Below are 18700 nucleotides of genomic sequence, written 5' to 3'. Positions count from 1 at the left end.
AATAGATATAGACATATTTATATGGCCTTCCAGAGTTGCTTCTTGTGAAATGGGCAGCCATATAAATGTGATTGATAAATAAATACTGGAAAAGTTAATGTTTACGTGTCATCTTAAAGCATGGTTTCGCTCATTGTTGAACAAACTAGAATTAGTGCAAAAGAACAATTCAGAAATGATTTATTGGTCCATCTTCTGATTGGTTTTCCCATTAAGCTGTCCTTGCTATGTGGATTGGCTAGAGATTTGAACAGGGCACAACTAGAAATACACCAAGAATAAATGTATTAAAATGTGACTATTATTTATTAACAATTATTTGACTGGAATTTATTAACTATGAATAGAAATATAGTATGTAGCTATATAAAAAGTTTGTATGTCTCCTAAGAAGTATATAATTTCCAAATGTATGCTTAATCTCAGATTTGTATGCTTATTTTTACATATATTTAAAATTTACACAGGTATGCCAAAGGAAGTGATATTGCAAATTGGTTGATAATAAATGCTAAGACAGCTGAAATCAGACTACGTAAAATTCTAGACTATGAGTCACCCTATGTCATCAATGGTACTTACACTGCAACAATTTTGGCCATAAGTACTGGTACGTAGTGAATATTTTTGTTGTACTTTATAATGGTTCTTAATTACCAAGAGTTGTAAGATCTGGTGGAATACACAATAAATAATTAAACTGCATTTTTCTATTCTTTCTTGAACATTATCAACATGTTACTCATGCCATGTTCTCACATCAGTTCATTTTTATTAAATTCCAGAACCCACCAAAACTGCCTGCAATAGTTAGAAAGCAAGTAGGAGGCTACAGTTTTTAATGATCTATAGTACCCTTACTCTTTCTCTCTCTTTTTTTTCCTTTTTTTTTTCATTTTTTTAGTGAGTGGTTCAAAAAGCTTTGGCAAAATGCCAGCAAGTAGAATACAGGAAGCATGAAAAAATTCAATATTCCTATTTTGAAGAAATTGGTGTTGGTCTTAATTTCATCAAACCACAACCAAACTAATGATCTAGTATCCTGTTTAGATGAACAAATAGGAATAAGATTATACAACATCTAAACATCTTGTCATATTAAACCAGAAATCTAATCATTTCTACATCAAGATTAGGTTCCAGTAACCCAGAAAAACTACAAATTAGTTTTGAGTAATTTACTTTAACCTGGTTACCTTAGACTCAAAACCAGGAGAGAGATTTGATGTAGGGCAATTTTCTTGCCCAACTACCAGCAGAGAAATCAATGCCTGGAGTGATTTTCAGTATGAAATTTCTTCAAGCTTTCTACTTCTTTTATGAAATTTCTTTCTTTCCATTCTTGGTCAATATGCAGATTTCTAAATAGGTGCAGAAAATGATTGTGAAAAGTATAAATCCTAGTCTCCATCTATGCTGTGTCTCACTCCGTTTTTCTTAAATTGCGCCCCACTGGTAGCCATCCAGTGTTCACAAAAGAGGCAAGGATGCTGGCAGAATAACTATTGTCTTATAACCAAGGAGATTTGGAGTTTCTTGGTTGTCTGCCACTGCATTACCAGGTGAATCCCTTCCATGAGGACTACAGCAGACTGGTTTTTCACATCATGCACAATCAGAATCACAATATTCTGCTTATTAGAACACAAAGATACTTTTCCTTTTGAATAAATCCATAACGCAATCACACCTTTTATGTTATGTGGATTATCTGGTGCATTCTTAGTCCTAAGTGGATGCAGGAGCAGAGGCTGTAATAAAGCTTGTGCATTATACTGTACAGTGAGAGCTACAAATCTAACACTGACCACAATCCAATCTGAGGCTCTGGGTTTTTGAATTAACGACTGAGACTCCAAGAGTGACATAACACTACAGATAATCCTTGAGATATGATCAGTCACTTAACAGCCATTTGAGGTTACAACAACCCCCTCCCCCCAAAAGTTACATACAACCCTGTTTCACACCTACAATGGCTTTAGCACCCCTGCTTTATCCTTATGAATGTTAAGCAAACTCCATTAAGGAATGCTTGTCTCACTTAATGGGTGTCATAATTTGCAGGCTCCATTACAGTCATAGGTCCAAGATTACCTATATAGCACAGTGACCCCCAAAATTTTCATGGGTATGAATTGTATTGTACATTCAGTTCGACTATGCAAACTAGCAAATTGTAAACTTCTCATAATTCAATCACGGGGTTCACATTTAAAATCTTGTACATGCTTAAAGAAGCAACCAAGTTTTCTATTAATCAGCAGTTTGTATAAAAATGGATATGCCTTCTGTGCTTTGCAGACTACCCTCCAAAAACAGCTACAGGTACCGTTGTGATTCAGATTGCAGACAAGAATGATTACTGCCCAATTCTTGTGACTCAAGAAACAACTGTCTGCACTAATACAGAGTATATTAATATCACTGTTGAGGATCGAGATAGACATCCAAATGGTGGTCCTTTCACTTTCAAGATCATTGATGAAACTGAAAGAATGTCAGACAAATGGAGAATTGGCCAGATAGATGGTAAGTATGAGACATGCCACATTTTATACAGATTGGAATAGCTCTGAAGCTACAGACTTTACGAAAGCAGAGCTTGTGGCTTGATTTCTGCTTCAATTCTTGGTTTCAAGAATTGGCAGTCAAAGTCAGGGGAGAAATACTAATGATTGCTGCTTCATTGTAAATTAGACCAGATTCAATTGCAAACAAGTGGAGGGATTGTTTCTGGTATATATCAATGAAATGGGGCAACATGTTTAGCACCAGTTGCAAAATAAAATGGAAGTACGCTTAGAAGGGCAGCCCAAAACCTTCAAGCTCCACAGCTAGGAAATATTTTCTTCTCATGATTGACTGAATAGAATAGAATAGAGTTGAATTGAATTGAATTGAATTTTTTATTGGCCAAGTGTGATTGGACACACAAGGAATTTGTCTTGGTGCATATGCCCTCAGTGTACATAAAAAGTACGTTTATCAAGAATTCTAAGGTACAACACTTAATGATAGTTATAGGGTACAAATAAGCAATCAGGAAACAATATCAATATTGAACTAAAAGTTCAATATATTTATGGTAGTTCAGAATGAACTACCATAAATATATTGTGGCAGTGGGATTACGAAGTAACATGTCAATGTCCTAGAGAACTGTTGCTTCAGAATGTGCAGTTTTCCAAAACATAGTGCAATAGTTACAGACTCTAGAAATATATAGTTGTCTCCTAATAAGAATGCTTTCTTTTAAAGTAACCTCTCCTAATTTGAGTGTTCTTTAGATCAGCTCTCAGATGTGCTATCAATGATCAGGAATCCTGGGAGTTAAAGTCTTGCAAGGTTGAGGGAGACAGCTTTAACTGTCAGAATGGTAACCCTAAAAGTAGCAAGACTTCTGATTTCATTCCTTTCCTTGCTGAACATTTTTGTTGTTTTTCTTCTTCCCTACAAAGGGCCCAGAGCTCAGCTTATACTCCAGGGGGTGACACCTGGCACATACAAAATTCCTCTTTTAATAAAAGATAACCAAGGTTTCAGCTGTCCTGACCAACAAGTACTGAAGGTGGACGTTTGTGATTGCAAGGATGGCACTGGTTGCCAGAGTAGAATTGTCGGCTCCTCCGTTTTTCTGGGACCCGCTGCAGTTGCGCTGATGATCTTGGCATTTTTGCTGCTACTCCGTAAGCTTTTAATGTTATTTCATAATGTCTAGAACAGTGTGTCCAACCTGCTCTACTGTTGAGAACAAGGCTGTCCAATCTTGACAACTTTAAGTCTTGGGGACTTCAGCGCCCAGAATTCACCATGCTGGCTCAGGAATTCTCAGAGTTAAAGCCCACAGGCCTTAAACTTGCCAAGGTTGGACACCCCTGGTTTAGAGGCATGATTGGCACTAAGCAAAACTTTGACACAAAGGCTCCTTCATATGAGAGCTTGCAAATCTTTCACTTCACTTGAAAAAGAAAGACTGTAGACATTATCCAGCCATAATTAATTTCTATTAAAATAAAAAAAAATTAAGAAATTCAATTTTTATGTGTTGCATATAATGTGGAAATGAAACATTTAAAAGGGCATAAAAATGTTAGGGTGATGGGGGTTTTTTCCCCCTTGTTCTTCCTGTCTGTTTAAGAGCTGGTATTCCGCTTTCACTTTGATCGCTGCTCAAATTCTCCATGGCTTTCTTCTTGAGAAAACCATACTGGCCTATAAGAAGCTTCCAAACTTCCATAGGTCAGGTTAGGGCAAAATGTGTTTAAGTATACATGTACAGTATATATACACTTGGGCCTGACCTAACCTGGCTACTACTAAATATAAATATATTTACTTACTTTTTGAAAACATTAGGTCTTGTTTTTTAACTGCTTGTTTTTACACCTAGCAACACATTCTATATCTTATCCTTCTGGAATGTGTGCAAACCTGAATATATAAAACTCACTTAAAAACAAGCAAGATAAAAAAAATAGAGGTTTCTTTCTGATGATAGTGCTTGATGCTGTGTTCTCATTGGAATGTCAAAAACTGTTGAGTTGGTAGAAAAGAAAGATCAGGGCTGAGCTGGAAAGCTGCCTGTTTATCATTGTGTAAGTGACTCATCTCTCCAAGAAAGTTTTAATAAGTTTTTTCTGATTGTGAAATGTTTGAGATGGATCAGATTGCAGATACACTCAATATTTTTTCCCCTAGCATTTGATCTTTGCTCCTCACTGTTGCACTGTGTTCCTTTGCAGTCATGCCTCTCTTACTGCTGGCCTGTGGCTTTGGGTCAGGCTTCGGATCAGGCGGCGGAAAAGGATTTGTAGCTATACCTGACAGCAGTGAAGAAATGTTGCGTAACTGGAACAGTGAAGGGGCAGCACCTGAAGATAAGGTATATTGTATTTTGCCTTTTCTTTCCCTTACTTCAGTTTCCCATTCCTTGGGAAATTAAAAGAATTAATACATCTAGGGCAGTGTTTTTCAAAGTCAGCATTTTTAAGATGTGTGGACTTCAACTCCCAGAATTCCTCAGCCAGCATCTTAAGGTTGCCAAGATTGAAAAACCTACTGAGTTAGAGCAATGTGAATTTCCCAGCCCTGCAGCCATAAATGTGTTGACCAAGTCACATTTAAATCACTAGATTTAGATTGCAGCCATAATCACACTTACTGGGAATTAAGGTCAAATCAACCTTACTGCCGAATCATGATGTATAAGAATGTCCTATGATTTCAGATCAACATATAGGTAGAGTGTGAGAAAGTGATTCTCTCCTTTTTTTTTTTTCTGGAGTGCCTTCAAATAGGTGTGCTTTTCCAAATTTGTTTCTGTCTGCTATTCTCCAAACATGTGGTTTTAGAAGGAGCTTGAAAGGAATACACAATATAGAGTATTCTTTATTGGCCAAGTGTGATTGGATACACAAGGAATTGTCTCCAGAGCACAAGCTCTCAGTATACATACAAGCAACAAAATGATAAATCATGAGATAACAATCAAAAATCACAAAATGCAACTAATAAGGTGATAGTGATAAGATACCAACAGGAGTAGGTAATACCGCAGGAAAGATATGAAGGATAATGGTAATACAGTCCTACTACATATTAGTAATACAATAATAAAATAGTAATACTACATGGTATTACTACATGGTAGCCACAGTTTAGAACCCTGGATTTCCTGCTGGTGTATTATAAACCTTTCATTTTTCTCTGAGTAACAAGTACCAAACCATGCCAATAGCAAATTCACCTAGCAATCTAGCAAAGCTATTCTTGTTGTGATTTCAGTGCTGCTCATTCAACACCCATCTTTGCTTTTTAACTGTCGCCTTTGATGTTAGGCAATCCTGAACCTCCTTACTTCCTCTGGATCAGAAAAACTTGTGAGCAGTGGAGCAGCAGTCGTGGGAGCAGGAGCAGCAGGAGCAGCAGTAGGGAACAGCTTCTCCTCTACAATCAAGGAGCAGAACATGAGCAGCAACACGATCACGAGATGGCAGAGAGAAGACCGTGAAGCTCTTCTTTCTGAGGCAGAATTTGCAGGTGCCTCAGCCACAGGGGCGGGCTTGACAGCAGGTGGGACAATGCGGCTAGGAACTGGCAGATCTTTAGCCATGGATACTGGCATGATCATGAATGAAGAATTCTTACGGGGTTACTTCAGTGAGGTAAGAGTCTACTTTCTGAATTCACTCTGTTGATCTATCCTTTGATGATATATAATCACATGGGTGTTATTAATCCTGTTGAATTTATCATTATAGATTTTGAGTATGTATTGTTGCAGGGAGAGGCGTCTTCTTTCCATTTGGGGAACTGTAAGCCAATTCCTGAGGGAGGGCAGCTGGCTTCATTAAGAAATCTGTTTGGGAAGATAGAGAGAGGGTGGGGCAGGGTGAGGAATGGGTTTGAAACATTCAACCTGGCTTTTCATGCTTTTGAGGAAGTGAAGAGCAGGAGGATAATTAGGGCTGGAAGGGGGCATTTCTTTCCCCTTTGTAGTTTAACTATTTTGCTGCATATGCTGGAGCAGGGGTCTTCAGGGACCACCGAGTTCATAATTTTAAATCCCGCAGACCACTTAACCAGTGTACCATTATTATTTTTTGTACAACATAACCAAGGCAATGCAGCAAAGAAAGCAAAGCTAACAAATCTCAGTTCCCCCACTTCATGCTAAGTTTCTTTTAAGAATTTATACTCATTCCCATTTTAAATGCATAGGCATATTCGTACCTGGCATGCCAAGAATAGGAGACTTAGGGGATTTTTAATTAATTGTTTTAACCGTTTTTTTAAGGGGACTTTTAATGGGAATTTTACGGGGAGGGTGGAAATTGACGGGCGTGGGTTGGGGGGGGGAGGGGGGGTGTTGGGGGAAACCCGTCGGGGAGGGTATGTCCAGTCCCAGCGCGTGCTCACGACACTATTTCAGTTGGTCCGAAGACAGGGGGGAGGGGTTTGTACAGAGCAGAGAGTGTTATTCCATCTGTACGGTAAGTGTGAGGGGCAGATATGGCGGAGGCAGGGGGCCGTATCGTCCTTTGGGAGCACGTGGTCGATGTTTAAAAGCGATCATGTGCTCCGGCCCCCCAGTCCTCACTCGTTCCCCGGATGGTCAAGACCCTCAGAGCTTGGGTCTTCGGCTGATGCTCTGCAATGCCCGGTCCATGGTCAACAAGGCTCCCCTGATTTGTGACCTTATTCAGAGGGAGTCTGCGGACTTTATGGGCATTACGGAGACCTGGTTGGGCGCAGAAGGGGGTGTACCCCTGGTTGAACTGTGCCCTCCGGGTTTCCGTGCATTCCATCAGCCGAGGGCCCAAGGTAGGGGTGGGGGGGTGGCGGTTGTGATTAAAGAAAGTCTGGAGCCGAGGGAGTCCACTGTTCCTCAGATAGCTGGCTGTGAATCCCTCCTTGTGAAGTGGGGCATCGGAATCAGATGGGGCTGTTGATCACGTACCTGGCTCCTTGCTGCGTGACTACAGCCCTACCTGAGCTACTAGAGGTGCTTGCTGGCGTGGCGGTTGAGATTCCCAGACTTTTAGTCTTGGGGGATTTCAACTTGCCATCGGCCGGCTTGTCATCAACGGTGGTTCAGGAGTTCCAGGCCTCCATGACGGCCTTGGACCTGATTCAAGTAACTGATGGCCCTACACACATTGGGGGAGGCGCGCTAGACTTGATTTTTATCTCTGGTCAGTGGGTTAATGATCTGGATTTAGGAGATGTAGTGAAAGAACCGGTGTCATGGTCAGATCATTTTCTTTTTTCGCCTAGACTTTCGGACCGCCGCTCACCACCGCAGGAAGACGGAGCCAACACGTTGGTTCCGTCCCAGGCGCCTGATGGACCCGGAGAGGTTCCTGACGGAGCTTGGGCCGTTTCCTGAGGGTCTTGCCCACGGCACGACTGAAGAACTGGTTGCGGCTTGGGAACAGGCCGCGGCTGGGGCTTTGGACCGTGTCGTGCCTTTGCGGCCTCTGACCCGGCGTAGATCTCAATTGGCTCCCTGGTTTTCCGAGGAGCTAAGAGAGATGAAACGCCCGAGAAGACGCCTAGAGAGTACCTGGAGGTCCAGCCGTTCCGAGGCTGATCGGACACTAGTGAGGTCTTTTACTAAGACCTACCTAGTGGCAATGAGGGAGGTGAAACGTTCCTACGTTTCCACCCTCATTGCATCGGCAGATAACCGCCCAGCCTCCCTGTTTCGGGTGACCCGTTCCCTCCTTCATCAGGAGGGACGGGATGACCCCCTACAGGGACAGGCTGAGGAGTTTAACGGTTATCTATACGATAAAATCGTTCAGCTTCGGGATAGCTTGGACCAAGATTGCGATGATCCAAACGAGATGGCAGAGACACGTCTTGTTGAGGTTATTTGGGATGAGTTTGATTCTGTGGCTCTCGAGGACGTGGACAGGTTGCTGGGGAGGTTGCATGCAACTACATGTTTACTGGACCCGTGTCCTTCCTGGCTAGTACTGGCTGCTCAGGAAGTGACACGAGGCTGGCTCCAGGGGATTATAAACGCTTCTTTGGTTGAAGGGGTTTTCCCCGCCGCCTTGAAAGAGGCGGTGGTGAGACCTCTCCTGAAGAAGCCTTCCCTGGACCCAGCTATTTTGGGAAACTACCATCCAGTCTCCAACCTTCGCTTTGTGGCGAAGGTTGTAGAGAGTGTGGTTGCGTGGCAGCTCCCCCGGCACCTGGAGGAAGCTGTCTATCTAGACCCGTTCCAGTCCGGCTTCCGACCCGGTTACAGCACGGAGACGGCTTTGGTAGCGTTGGTGGATGATCTCTGGAGGGCCAGGGACAGGGGTTGTTCCTCTGCCTTGGTCCTATTAGATCTCTCAGCGGCTTTTGATACCATCGACCATGGTATCTTGCTGCGCCGGTTGGAGGGATTGGGAGTGGGAGGCACCGTTTATCGGTGGTTCTCCTCCTATCTCTCTGACCGGTCGCAGACGGTGTTGACAGGGCGGCAGAGGTCGTCCACGAGGGTGCCTCACTTGTGGGGTGCCTCAGGGGTCGATTCTCTCACCTACCCTGTTCAACATCTATATGAAGCCGCTGGGTGAGGTCATCAGTGGTTTTGGGGTGAGTTATCATCTGTACGCTGATGATACTCAGCTGTACTTTTCCACCCCGGACCACCCCAACGAAGCGGTCGAAGTGCTGTCCCGGTGTTTGGAAGCTGTACAGGTCTGGATGGGGAGAAACAGACTCAAGCTCAATCCCTCCAAGACAGAGTGGCTGTGGATGCCGGCACCCCGGTACAGTCAGCTGCATCCGCAGCTGACTGTTGGGGGCAAGTTAGTGGCCCCAAAGGAGATGGTTCGCAACTTGGGCGTCCTCCTGGATGGACGGCTGTCCTTTGATGAACATCTGGCGGCCGTCTCCAGGAGGGCCTTTTACCAAGTCCTCTTGGTCCGCCAGTTGTGTCCCTTCCTTGACCGGGATGCCTTATGCACAGTCACTCACGCTCTGGTTACGTCTCGGTTGGATTACTGCAATGCTCTCTACATGGGGCTGCCTTTGAGGTGCACCCGGAGGCTGCAGTTAGTCCAGAATGCGGCTGCGCGAGTAGTAATGGGAGCCGCTCGTGGCTCCCACGTAACACCACTGCTCCGTAGTCTGCACTGGCTTCCTGTGGTCTTTCGGGTGCGCTTCAAGATTTTGGTTACCACCTTTAAAGCGCTCCATGGCTTAGGACCCGGGTACTTACGAGACCACCTGCTGTTACCCTATGCCTCCCACTGACCCGTATGCTCTCATAGAGAGGGTCTCCTCAGGGTGCCGTCCGCCAAACAGTGTCGGCTGGCGGCCCCCAAGGGTAGGGCCTTCTCTGTGGGAGCATCGATGCTCTGGAATGAACTCCCCCCTGGCCTATGTCAAATACCTGATCTTCGGACCTTCCGTCGTGAGCTAAAAACATACTTATTTATTCAAGCGGGACTGGCATAATAGTTTGATTTTAAATTGGGGTTTTATTAATATTCTTAAATATTTTAAATTTAATTTTAATTATTAGCCGTTTTTGTAATTTTGATATGTTTTAATTTGTTTTAATTGTACATATTTTGTATTTTATCTCCAGCTGTACACCGCCCTGAGTCCTTCGGGAGAAGGGCGGTATAAAAATTCAATAAATAATAATAATAATAATAATAATCCACCAATCCAATACAAAGAGAAATCTTTAAAGCCCGGTGTTTCTAAATCTTTGTTTTTAAATTGCACAGGCAAAAAAAAGCAGGTTGGAAGCAAATGGAGGACTTGGGAAAGTAATGGTTGGGGGGGGGAAGTCAATGAGAAAATGGGAGATGTCAGAAAGGGATGGCCGATGTAAATAATAATTTTTAAAAATCACAATCAAAGGGGATTTGAGCAGCTAACACTGGAAAAGTGAGCTTTGAAAAGTGCCAGCTGGGTAAAAAAAGAGGAAGGGTCTTTTTTTCCCCAGAAAGAGCCGCAGGGAAAGAAGGGGAAAGAGCCAGGTGGGAGACAAGCCCTTGTGTGGAAAAGTCGGGCAAAGATACCAGGTTTCCTCCTCCTCCTCCTGGAACCACTGCTGCTCTTCTTCCTTTTCTTCCCAGCTATAGCCACCCAACCTCTGAAGATCCAGTATTTCCACCTCATCCAAAACGCTGGCTAGGGGCAGAAAGATGGAAGGGACGGTGAGGGCTTTGTGGGGTCCCCCTGATGGGAGATAGCTTGAAGTAGACAAATGGCTTGGCTTGGCATATGAGAGCCGGTGCTGAGCTCAACCTGCCGGCTGGAGGGGAGCTGCTGCGGGGAACTGATGAGGCGGCACTTGGGGCTTGGAGTGCTTGGGGCTCAGAGTGGTAAACCACGTCCAGGAAGCACTACAACAGAGAGAAGCAGCCGGAGTCAACCCTGGCTTTGCTGTCCATTGCAGTCGCTAGATTGGCCCCCTGCAAACTCTTGAGGAGCCCGGCCAAAGTTTCCCGAGCCATTGGGAAACCTTCCTGAACCGCTTCAGCGAGTGCTCCTCAAGAGACAAGAGTTTGCAGGGGACCGATCTAGCGTCTGCAATGAACAGCAAAGCCAGGGTTGACTCTGGCTGCTTCTCTCTGTTGACAGGCGGCCAACCTAACTGCCTGAAAGACCCCATCCTGTCCCTAGGAGTCAAAGCATTGAAGCGTAAGCGGCACGGGAAACTTCGGCTGGGCTCCTCGAGAGAAATGCAAAGATTTCTCTGCGGACCACCAAAATTTTCTCATGGACCACCAGTGGTCCACAGACCATCAGTTGATGACCACTGTGCTGGAGGACCCTTTCATGGATTTTCAAAAAAGTTACAGTTCTTCATCTTTCCAGAGAGCAATCAGTGTAACTATATCAGACAAATACTGATATACACAAATATACAAATCCCAATATACAAATCCTGTCTCCATTCCCTTTGATTCATTTCTTTTTATAACAATAACTTTAGTTGCAATTGCAACTGTCAGTATTTCTCCTAAAGATATATCAGTTGTCAATTTTTTTCTCCCATATTGCCTTATTTCAAACAACCTTTAATAGCCAATTTAAAAAAAAAATAAAAACTGAGAACAAGAAGGAAGAAGGAAAAAAATCTACATGATATATATTTACAAATAGTTTCTAGGTTACTAATGAACGCAATACTATAACATAAACAATAAATAATAATATTGTGGATTATCAAAAAATCACACATATTGCCACGTCTTCTGATTTGTTGAAAATATTGCCTTTTCCAAAATTGTTCACAAATTTCTGGACTTCAAGGAGAAAAATGGCAAACCAAAAACAGCTATATTAAAAGTGGAACCTATGACTGCAGCATATTGAAGAGCCAGCAAATAGAGTGGGCCTTTATTATTCCTCTACAGACAGGAGAGGACTTGAGATCACCCACAAGTGATCCAGACTGTTGCTCCACACAAGAAGATTGCAAAGCCGTAGTTTCCAATGAGTTCAGAGCTCTGAGACACAAGTGAATAGCCATTTTGGACACTGGATTCACATATTTCCTTTTCTAATCACTTTTGGAAATTACTTGATAACTGCTTTTTAGCTAATAGCAACCTTTAAATAAGCAAATCTTTAAAAAAACAGGTATTTCCTTAAATCTTTAGCAAATAGATGTTTTAAACACAGGTTTAAGAAGTTTTGGAACATTTTGGGCTAATAAACAGCAAAATGGTAATTAGAACTTTGATTTTGGGTAATTACAAATGAACTAAATGTCCAGAGAGATTTGAAATAAGATTTTGGAATTAATTATAAGAATATTCCTTGTTAGAAAATGCTTTTGTTTGAAATTATTTGGAGGAAAAAACATGATAGGATGAATTTTTGAGGGTTGAAGGAACCGGAAGAAACTAAAGATTAAAATTAAAGGAAAAGAACACTTAAATTTGATTTACTAATACAAAATATTTTAACATTGAAGAACAAAATTAAAGTTAATTTGAAGTTAAGGTTGTCTACTCTATAAATAGACTGTGTTTAAAAGCTTTATGGAAGGGGAACAAGTTTTACCAGCAAGGCGGACACTTATCTGAAAGTGGATTTAATCATGACATCTACACAAATGATATCAAAAAAGATGCTACAGTAAACATATAAAAGAAACAAGCTGATATCAAAATAATTAAAAGAGATATAGATATAAAAATCAAAAAAGTGACCTGGATAATTATCCTTTGTTGTATTTACAAAAGAGTTTTGATTAAGCCTCTTGTTAAGGCTTATCAGATTTCCAATTTCTCCCCTCATGTTTGATACAACCATAATTCCTTGTAATTCAAATCCTAAAGCTACTGTTTTTTTAACAGTTAACCAAGTAATTCTGAGTGGGCTCAAGATGGATATGAAGTTTTTGCTATTCTTTATTGTTGGAAGCTTATATATGTACATCTGAGGTGTACTGCATGTGAATCTGCCCCTCCCCTCCATGACTTACTCCAGTTTTTTAAAATGGTTTTTGATTGCCTACTGTTTTGATCATTTTGAGTTCAGTTAGAAAATCAACATACACATGCCCAAAAGTCATGGTTTTCTCAGTTTTCTTATGCTGTCCAGCATTGTATAGAGACCAGTGTGAATAGTTGAGTTCTGTAGGCATGGAAATCCCACTCTTTTTGTTTTTACTTTCTCCTCAGCTCTTCTAGTTGTCAGTTCTTCAGGTTTCTACAACAACCACTCCATGGTCTTTTCAGCCACTTTTTTCTGTTTATCCTACACATCCTGATCTTTCTAACTGGGTCAGGTCAGGGTAGTAGCCCAAAGCATTTGAACGAAATCAAGCTGAAGGAGCCTCTCAAAACATTCTCTCCCCCCATCTCCAAAATAATATTAATCACTGATTATCGTGATTACCAGCAATATTTGTAGTCATATATAAATAAAGGCAACTTACTAATTAATGTTTTGATGATTATATTTTAATCTATCAAATTCTTGATATGAATTACATAGATGAATAAAGTGTATTACATTTCAGTCCTAAAGCTGCCACTATCACCAACCTAATGTATGTTCTACCATTAATATATCTAAGGAGATTGCTTGATTGACAAAAGAGGGAAAGATTATGAGGTAACTATGCAAGGGACTAAAGCAGATCTTCTTAAATCTACTGTCCTGGGTTTCTGCTGCCAAAATATGAATGTGGGGAATCTTGTTCTTTCCATCCACATAGAATAGCTCTGGGTTGAAGTGTTCAGTATATGGATGTTAGCAGCTCTGTAATATGAAAATATTATGTAACTAATCTAATCTGATCTAAACACTTTAGGTTACAAAATGGTAATTTCTGAAATGTGAGTGCTCATTACTACTTTTTTCTTCCACATTTTAGAAAGCTGATGCTTTTGCTGATGAGGATGAAGTGCAGCTTGCCAAAGATTGCCTACTCATTTACTCCCAGGAGGAAGAGCACGATTCCCCTCATGGTTCAGTTGGCTGCTGTAGCTTTATTGACGGTGACTTTGATGAACATTGCTTGGATGACTTGGGAGACAAATTTAAGACTCTGGCTGAGATCTGCATGGATAAACACACAAGCCTAAAAGCAGAGCAGTTCAGCTCTCAAACCCAGAAAGATACAAGTAATCCTGCAATGAATGGATCCGGTCTGCAGTCCTCCCATTCTCCACTGCAGAATGCAGTGAATGCCAAACATACTTATTCATCAGGGGCTGTCTACAATCTATCTGAACCTGTGAAAGGCTTTGGTTCAGAAACGATGACTGAGAAAACAATAACTGAGTCAACTGTTACAACTAAATCTAACCTGAAGCCAGTGAAGCGAATCCCAAACCCCTTGATTAGCAGCAGCAGCAGCAATGTTGTAGTGACAGAAACATCATATGGGACGTTACCATCAACAGTCATCCGTGACCCTCAGTTGAAGGAGAATGTGGTAGTGACAGAAAGGGTCCTTGCACCTGCTTCTAACTTGCAGGACATGTTAGAAATGCCAGCTGGTGTCTTCCCAGACCTCCCAGATTCAAAATATGTTGTTGTGAGGGAAAGGGAGCGAGTCCTTGTGCCTAGTTCTGACTTAAAGGCTTCTGTAAGCATCCCCAATCTGTCAGAAGGACAGAATATAGTAATAACTGAGAGAGTAGTGACACCAACTCCTGTTAGGCGAGCCACAACTGAAGCAGACACTTTTCCTAACAATGAGAGGCAGGAACAGATTTTAATTTCTGACTCATTCTTTAACCAAAGTAACCCACAGGAAATGCTTCCCACAGGTTCAACCTTAAGCAAGTCCTCAATGATCAAAAAAAAATATAGCTCTGTTCAATATACACGCTCATAGGTGGATTTCCATCCATCACTTCATATGTACGATTTAGCACTGGTAAGATTGATTTATTGCCTTCTCAAGAGCTTGAATATGTTGTTCCACTTTCCTAATGATGCTTTTTAACAATCCACAAGGATGCAGCCTTAAAACCATATACTAGGTGCAATTCCTCACTATGTAATGCAGGATTTATTTTTGAGAAGTTGCTCATAAGATAGTTCTATTAAAGAGTTCCTGCAAGAAACTCTGAAGCTTACACAGCTAGAAAAGAATATTGTTTATTGAAAGAGCAACATAAATTTCCAAAATCAATATATTTTTAGTCTGGTTGATAGTCCAATTGAAGTTAGTTCAGTATTCATTATGCAGCAAATTCTACTGGCCTGCACCATGAACCTAAATATACTTAGATTTTTTTCTAATGAATTCACTGCGTTTATTGTTTCAACAATGTTGAAACATTGATTCAACAAATTTGAATATATTGCAGTTTAAAATTGACTTCAGAAGTGTATTTTTAAAGAGTGCTGTATTCACAATCAGTTCCCGCTAAGTTTTGTGGGGTTTATTTTTCAGTCAGTACAGTCAGAATGCAGCCTTAAAACTACAATTTTAACTGTTGAGTTATTTGTTGTATACATAGGGAGCATTCCTATTCTTTAAAAGAATGGATCTCATTTCATTTTTTTAAAAATAAGCTCTATAGATTTTTATGAATTCTTTACCAATAGAACATGAGTGAAACACGGTTTTATTTCTTGTAATTTATATATCCTTTTCGAGATGAATTAGTTTATCTGTGTGGTTGGTTCAGATATTGTATTTGAACAAGGTAATACATTTCTGAAGGCAGAATTCCATCCAGTGTGTGTTTTTTCCCCCAGATGCCAGATATCACAGAATCCTAACATCAAAAAAATTAACATTTGTCAATCTCAAGATTTCTGCCATTTAAATAAATAAATGTTTACTTTTTTAAAAAAAATTAGGTTCTGCACTCTGAGTTGCCTTTTCTGCCCAACAATCTGTTGGGATTCCACATCCTATTGCAGGGGTCTCCAACCTTGGTCCCTTTAAGACTTGTAGACTTCAACTCCCAGAGTCCCTCAGCCAGCAAAGCTGGCTGAGGAACTCTGGGAGTTGAAGTCCACAAGTCTTAAAGGGACCAAGGTTGGAGACCCCTGTCCTATTGGACAGGCCCAATCTGTTTGTGAAAGGGAGATTCCCTAAACATGATTCCCAAGGGTTTTCTTCAAGTCTGCTGATCCCTCCCTCTTGGGAAGTGTGGTTTTATTAGATAAGAATCAGCCTGAGGAATGTGCTTTTGCTTCCTTTGCATGTGAAATAGGTTCCTGTGTTGAGCAATAGGAGATACCGTGTTTCCCCATTGGGTCTTATTTTCAGGGAAACCCGGTACTAAATGTGTCCGTCTGGCTGATGATCTTAACTGGGGCTTATTTTGCGGGGGTAGGACTTATATTACAAGCATCCTAAAAAATCATGAAAAATAATGGCTTCCCTTATTTTCAGGGAAACATGGTAAACACCTGGAAACTGGGTCAATTTTAAAAAATGTATCCAGTGTGAAATGGTCTTATTGATCTTAGGGGAAGGAGAGAATTCAACCTTGATGTCTCTTTAATACTTTTGTACCGTGGATATTTTTTTTTTGTTTCATACACTTTGTAAAGGCTTAATCTAAATAATGACCGTTACATATTTGAGTTGGCTATTCTAGTACATATGTCTGTTGAATAATATGAGAAGAAAGTATAATACACATGTTTACGTTTTGGGAGTGAATAAGGCATACATATAAAGGGAATAGATGTCTGCTTATTTTAAATTTTCCTTTTTAAATCCATAGTTTTGTCTATGGCTATTGTATATGATCCTGTGTTGTAGGGAATTTAAGCCACTTCAGTAGTCCACAATGGATTTACGGTTATTGCCATATTTTTCTCATCTGGTATGGGAATGCAACCTGCTTGATTTCAAAGTGTAATAATGATTTCAGGGTTCTTAGCTTTCATTTTATATAACAACTTTACTGTTTAAATACTAGTTTTGTCGTCAAGGAATGGGCTGGATATGCTGGCATTTTTTAATGGAATTTGAAATAAAACCAAAAAAACGATGTGCTTTTCAATTCTTTTAACTCATAGGGGTAGTATGCACATTAAATCCAACTTGCTGTCAATATTTGCCAATTATTAGTATGGTCTGTAAGTTGGTAAGCTGATTCTGAAAATTTTGTAATGAGATTTATATCCTATATGCTAGATGGTGGTTATTCAGAAATCAGTGGTATAGAGCAGGGGTTCCCAAACCCCAGGTCATGACCTATTCAGAACTGGACCACATGAGTGGCTGTCCAGAGCATGCGCGTGCACACGCACACAGGTTGACTTCTGTGAGCAGTGGGTCAGGCACTTGCGCATATGCGCACCAGCCCACCACTCATTTAAGTTGAGCTGCATGTCTGTGCACTGGCCCTCCACTCATGCAAGAGCTGCATGTACATGTGCACGTCAGCCCACCATTCATGTTGCCCAGTTCTCCTCTTCCTCCCCTGCCAAGCCGCCAAGCCATACAAGTTGGAGACCACTGGCACTGAGTAAATGCACTATTAATTGCGTCAAATAAATGAGTTTAGGACAGTGGTCTTAACCGGGTTTTGCCTTTGTTACAACCGCATTCTCTTGTGGAGAGAAGACCATTTTTCATGAGAAACAAACTATATTGACCACTTTGTTAATGAATAATGAAAGGGTTGACACATGGCGTTGAATTCACAGTGATGAACTTACGATGACAAAGTGGATGCTGGGACAGGAAAATTTCACATGAATTGTATGATGTGATGCATATTTATCTGAACCTAAACCAGTGGTGAAATCTGAACCGGTTTACTACCAGTTCGCTGGCCACACATGCACACCATGCACCAAACACGTGCTGCATGTGCACATGCACAGTGCACACCAAATGTGAGCTGCACACGCGTAGTGTGCACCAAAAGGAGGCTTGGGAAGGAAAGTAGAACAGCGCAGGGGGGGGGGTGATCAGCTGTGGTGCGCATGGGAACCTTTTTAAAAACTTTTTAAAAGCATTTTTTACTACTGGCTTGGGCGAATAGGTGGTAAAAAATGATTTTAAAAAGAAAAAAAGGTTCCGATGATCACGCATTGCTCAGCTGATCATCAGAACTTTTTTTTTACACTTTTTACTACTGGTTCGGGCGAACTGGCCCAAACCGGTAGCATTTCACCCCTGACCTAAACCCTACTGTTTTAATTGGGAGTACACAGTGGGGAGTAAATACAATGAACTTAGTTTCAGTATGTTTATTTCTGAGAACATGTGAAAAAGATTGCTTGTTTTAGAATTGTCCTTACTTTTTTTTTTCAGGCATGGTTTTTGTCACATGCCTAGAAACTAGATAAATAGAGGAAGAAATAAAAGTTTGGAGTTAACAATATCCAGAAGATGAGCACATATCCATTCAATACATCAGGATAGGCTCAAGATCCAGAAGGCAACAACATGCAGTTTAATGGTGAGAAAAGTAAAGTTCTTAGACAGAAAAAATATATATAATGATATAGAGTAGGTGGTATTTGGCTCAACGTAGTAACTGTGAGAGGGATCTAGCTGTTTTTAATGGACCACCATATAAGTATGAACCAGCAGTGTTGCATCTGCCAAAAAAGCCAATGCATCCTAGGATGCATCAACAGAAGGATAGTTTCAAGAAAATGAGACATGACAGTACCGCTTTACACAGTGCCAGGGAGAACACACTTGGAATACTATGTCCAGTTCTGATCAAAGGAAGTTGAAGGTCTGGATTCTAAATTATATGATGAATAGTTGAGGGACCTAGGT

At 41.1% G+C, this 18700-nt stretch overlaps 1 protein-coding gene across 2 annotated transcripts in view; it reads left to right on the top strand.

The window, feature by feature from the left end:
* The window catches only part of LOC131195259 (desmoglein-2-like), a 35551-nt gene extending 18602 nt beyond the window's left edge, over nt 1-16949 (top strand). Inside the window, exons 10-16 of one of the 2 annotated variants that reach the window (XR_009154390.1) lie at nt 468-610; nt 2305-2532; nt 3462-3689; nt 4746-4885; nt 5841-6167; nt 13856-15839; nt 15983-16949. Coding sequence is in view for 1 of the 2 variants with exons in the window: in XM_058177034.1 (XP_058033017.1) it covers nt 468-610; nt 2305-2532; nt 3462-3689; nt 4746-4885; nt 5841-6167; nt 13856-14824 (2035 nt within the window). In the remaining variant the exon portion in view is untranslated. Of the gene's footprint in view, nt 1-467; nt 611-2304; nt 2533-3461; nt 3690-4745; nt 4886-5840; nt 6168-13855; nt 15934-15982 lie in introns of those variants that run through there. The other variant, XM_058177034.1, reaches the window with a different exon arrangement.
* Nucleotides 16950-18700: the final 1751 nt, after the last annotated feature.

Source organism: Ahaetulla prasina, chromosome 3 (assembly GCF_028640845.1).
Source record: "Ahaetulla prasina isolate Xishuangbanna chromosome 3, ASM2864084v1, whole genome shotgun sequence".
NCBI lineage: Eukaryota > Metazoa > Chordata > Lepidosauria > Squamata > Colubridae > Ahaetulla > Ahaetulla prasina.
The sequence above is the reverse complement of the archived record's forward strand: the minus strand, read 5'-3'. Positions and strand labels throughout refer to the sequence as shown.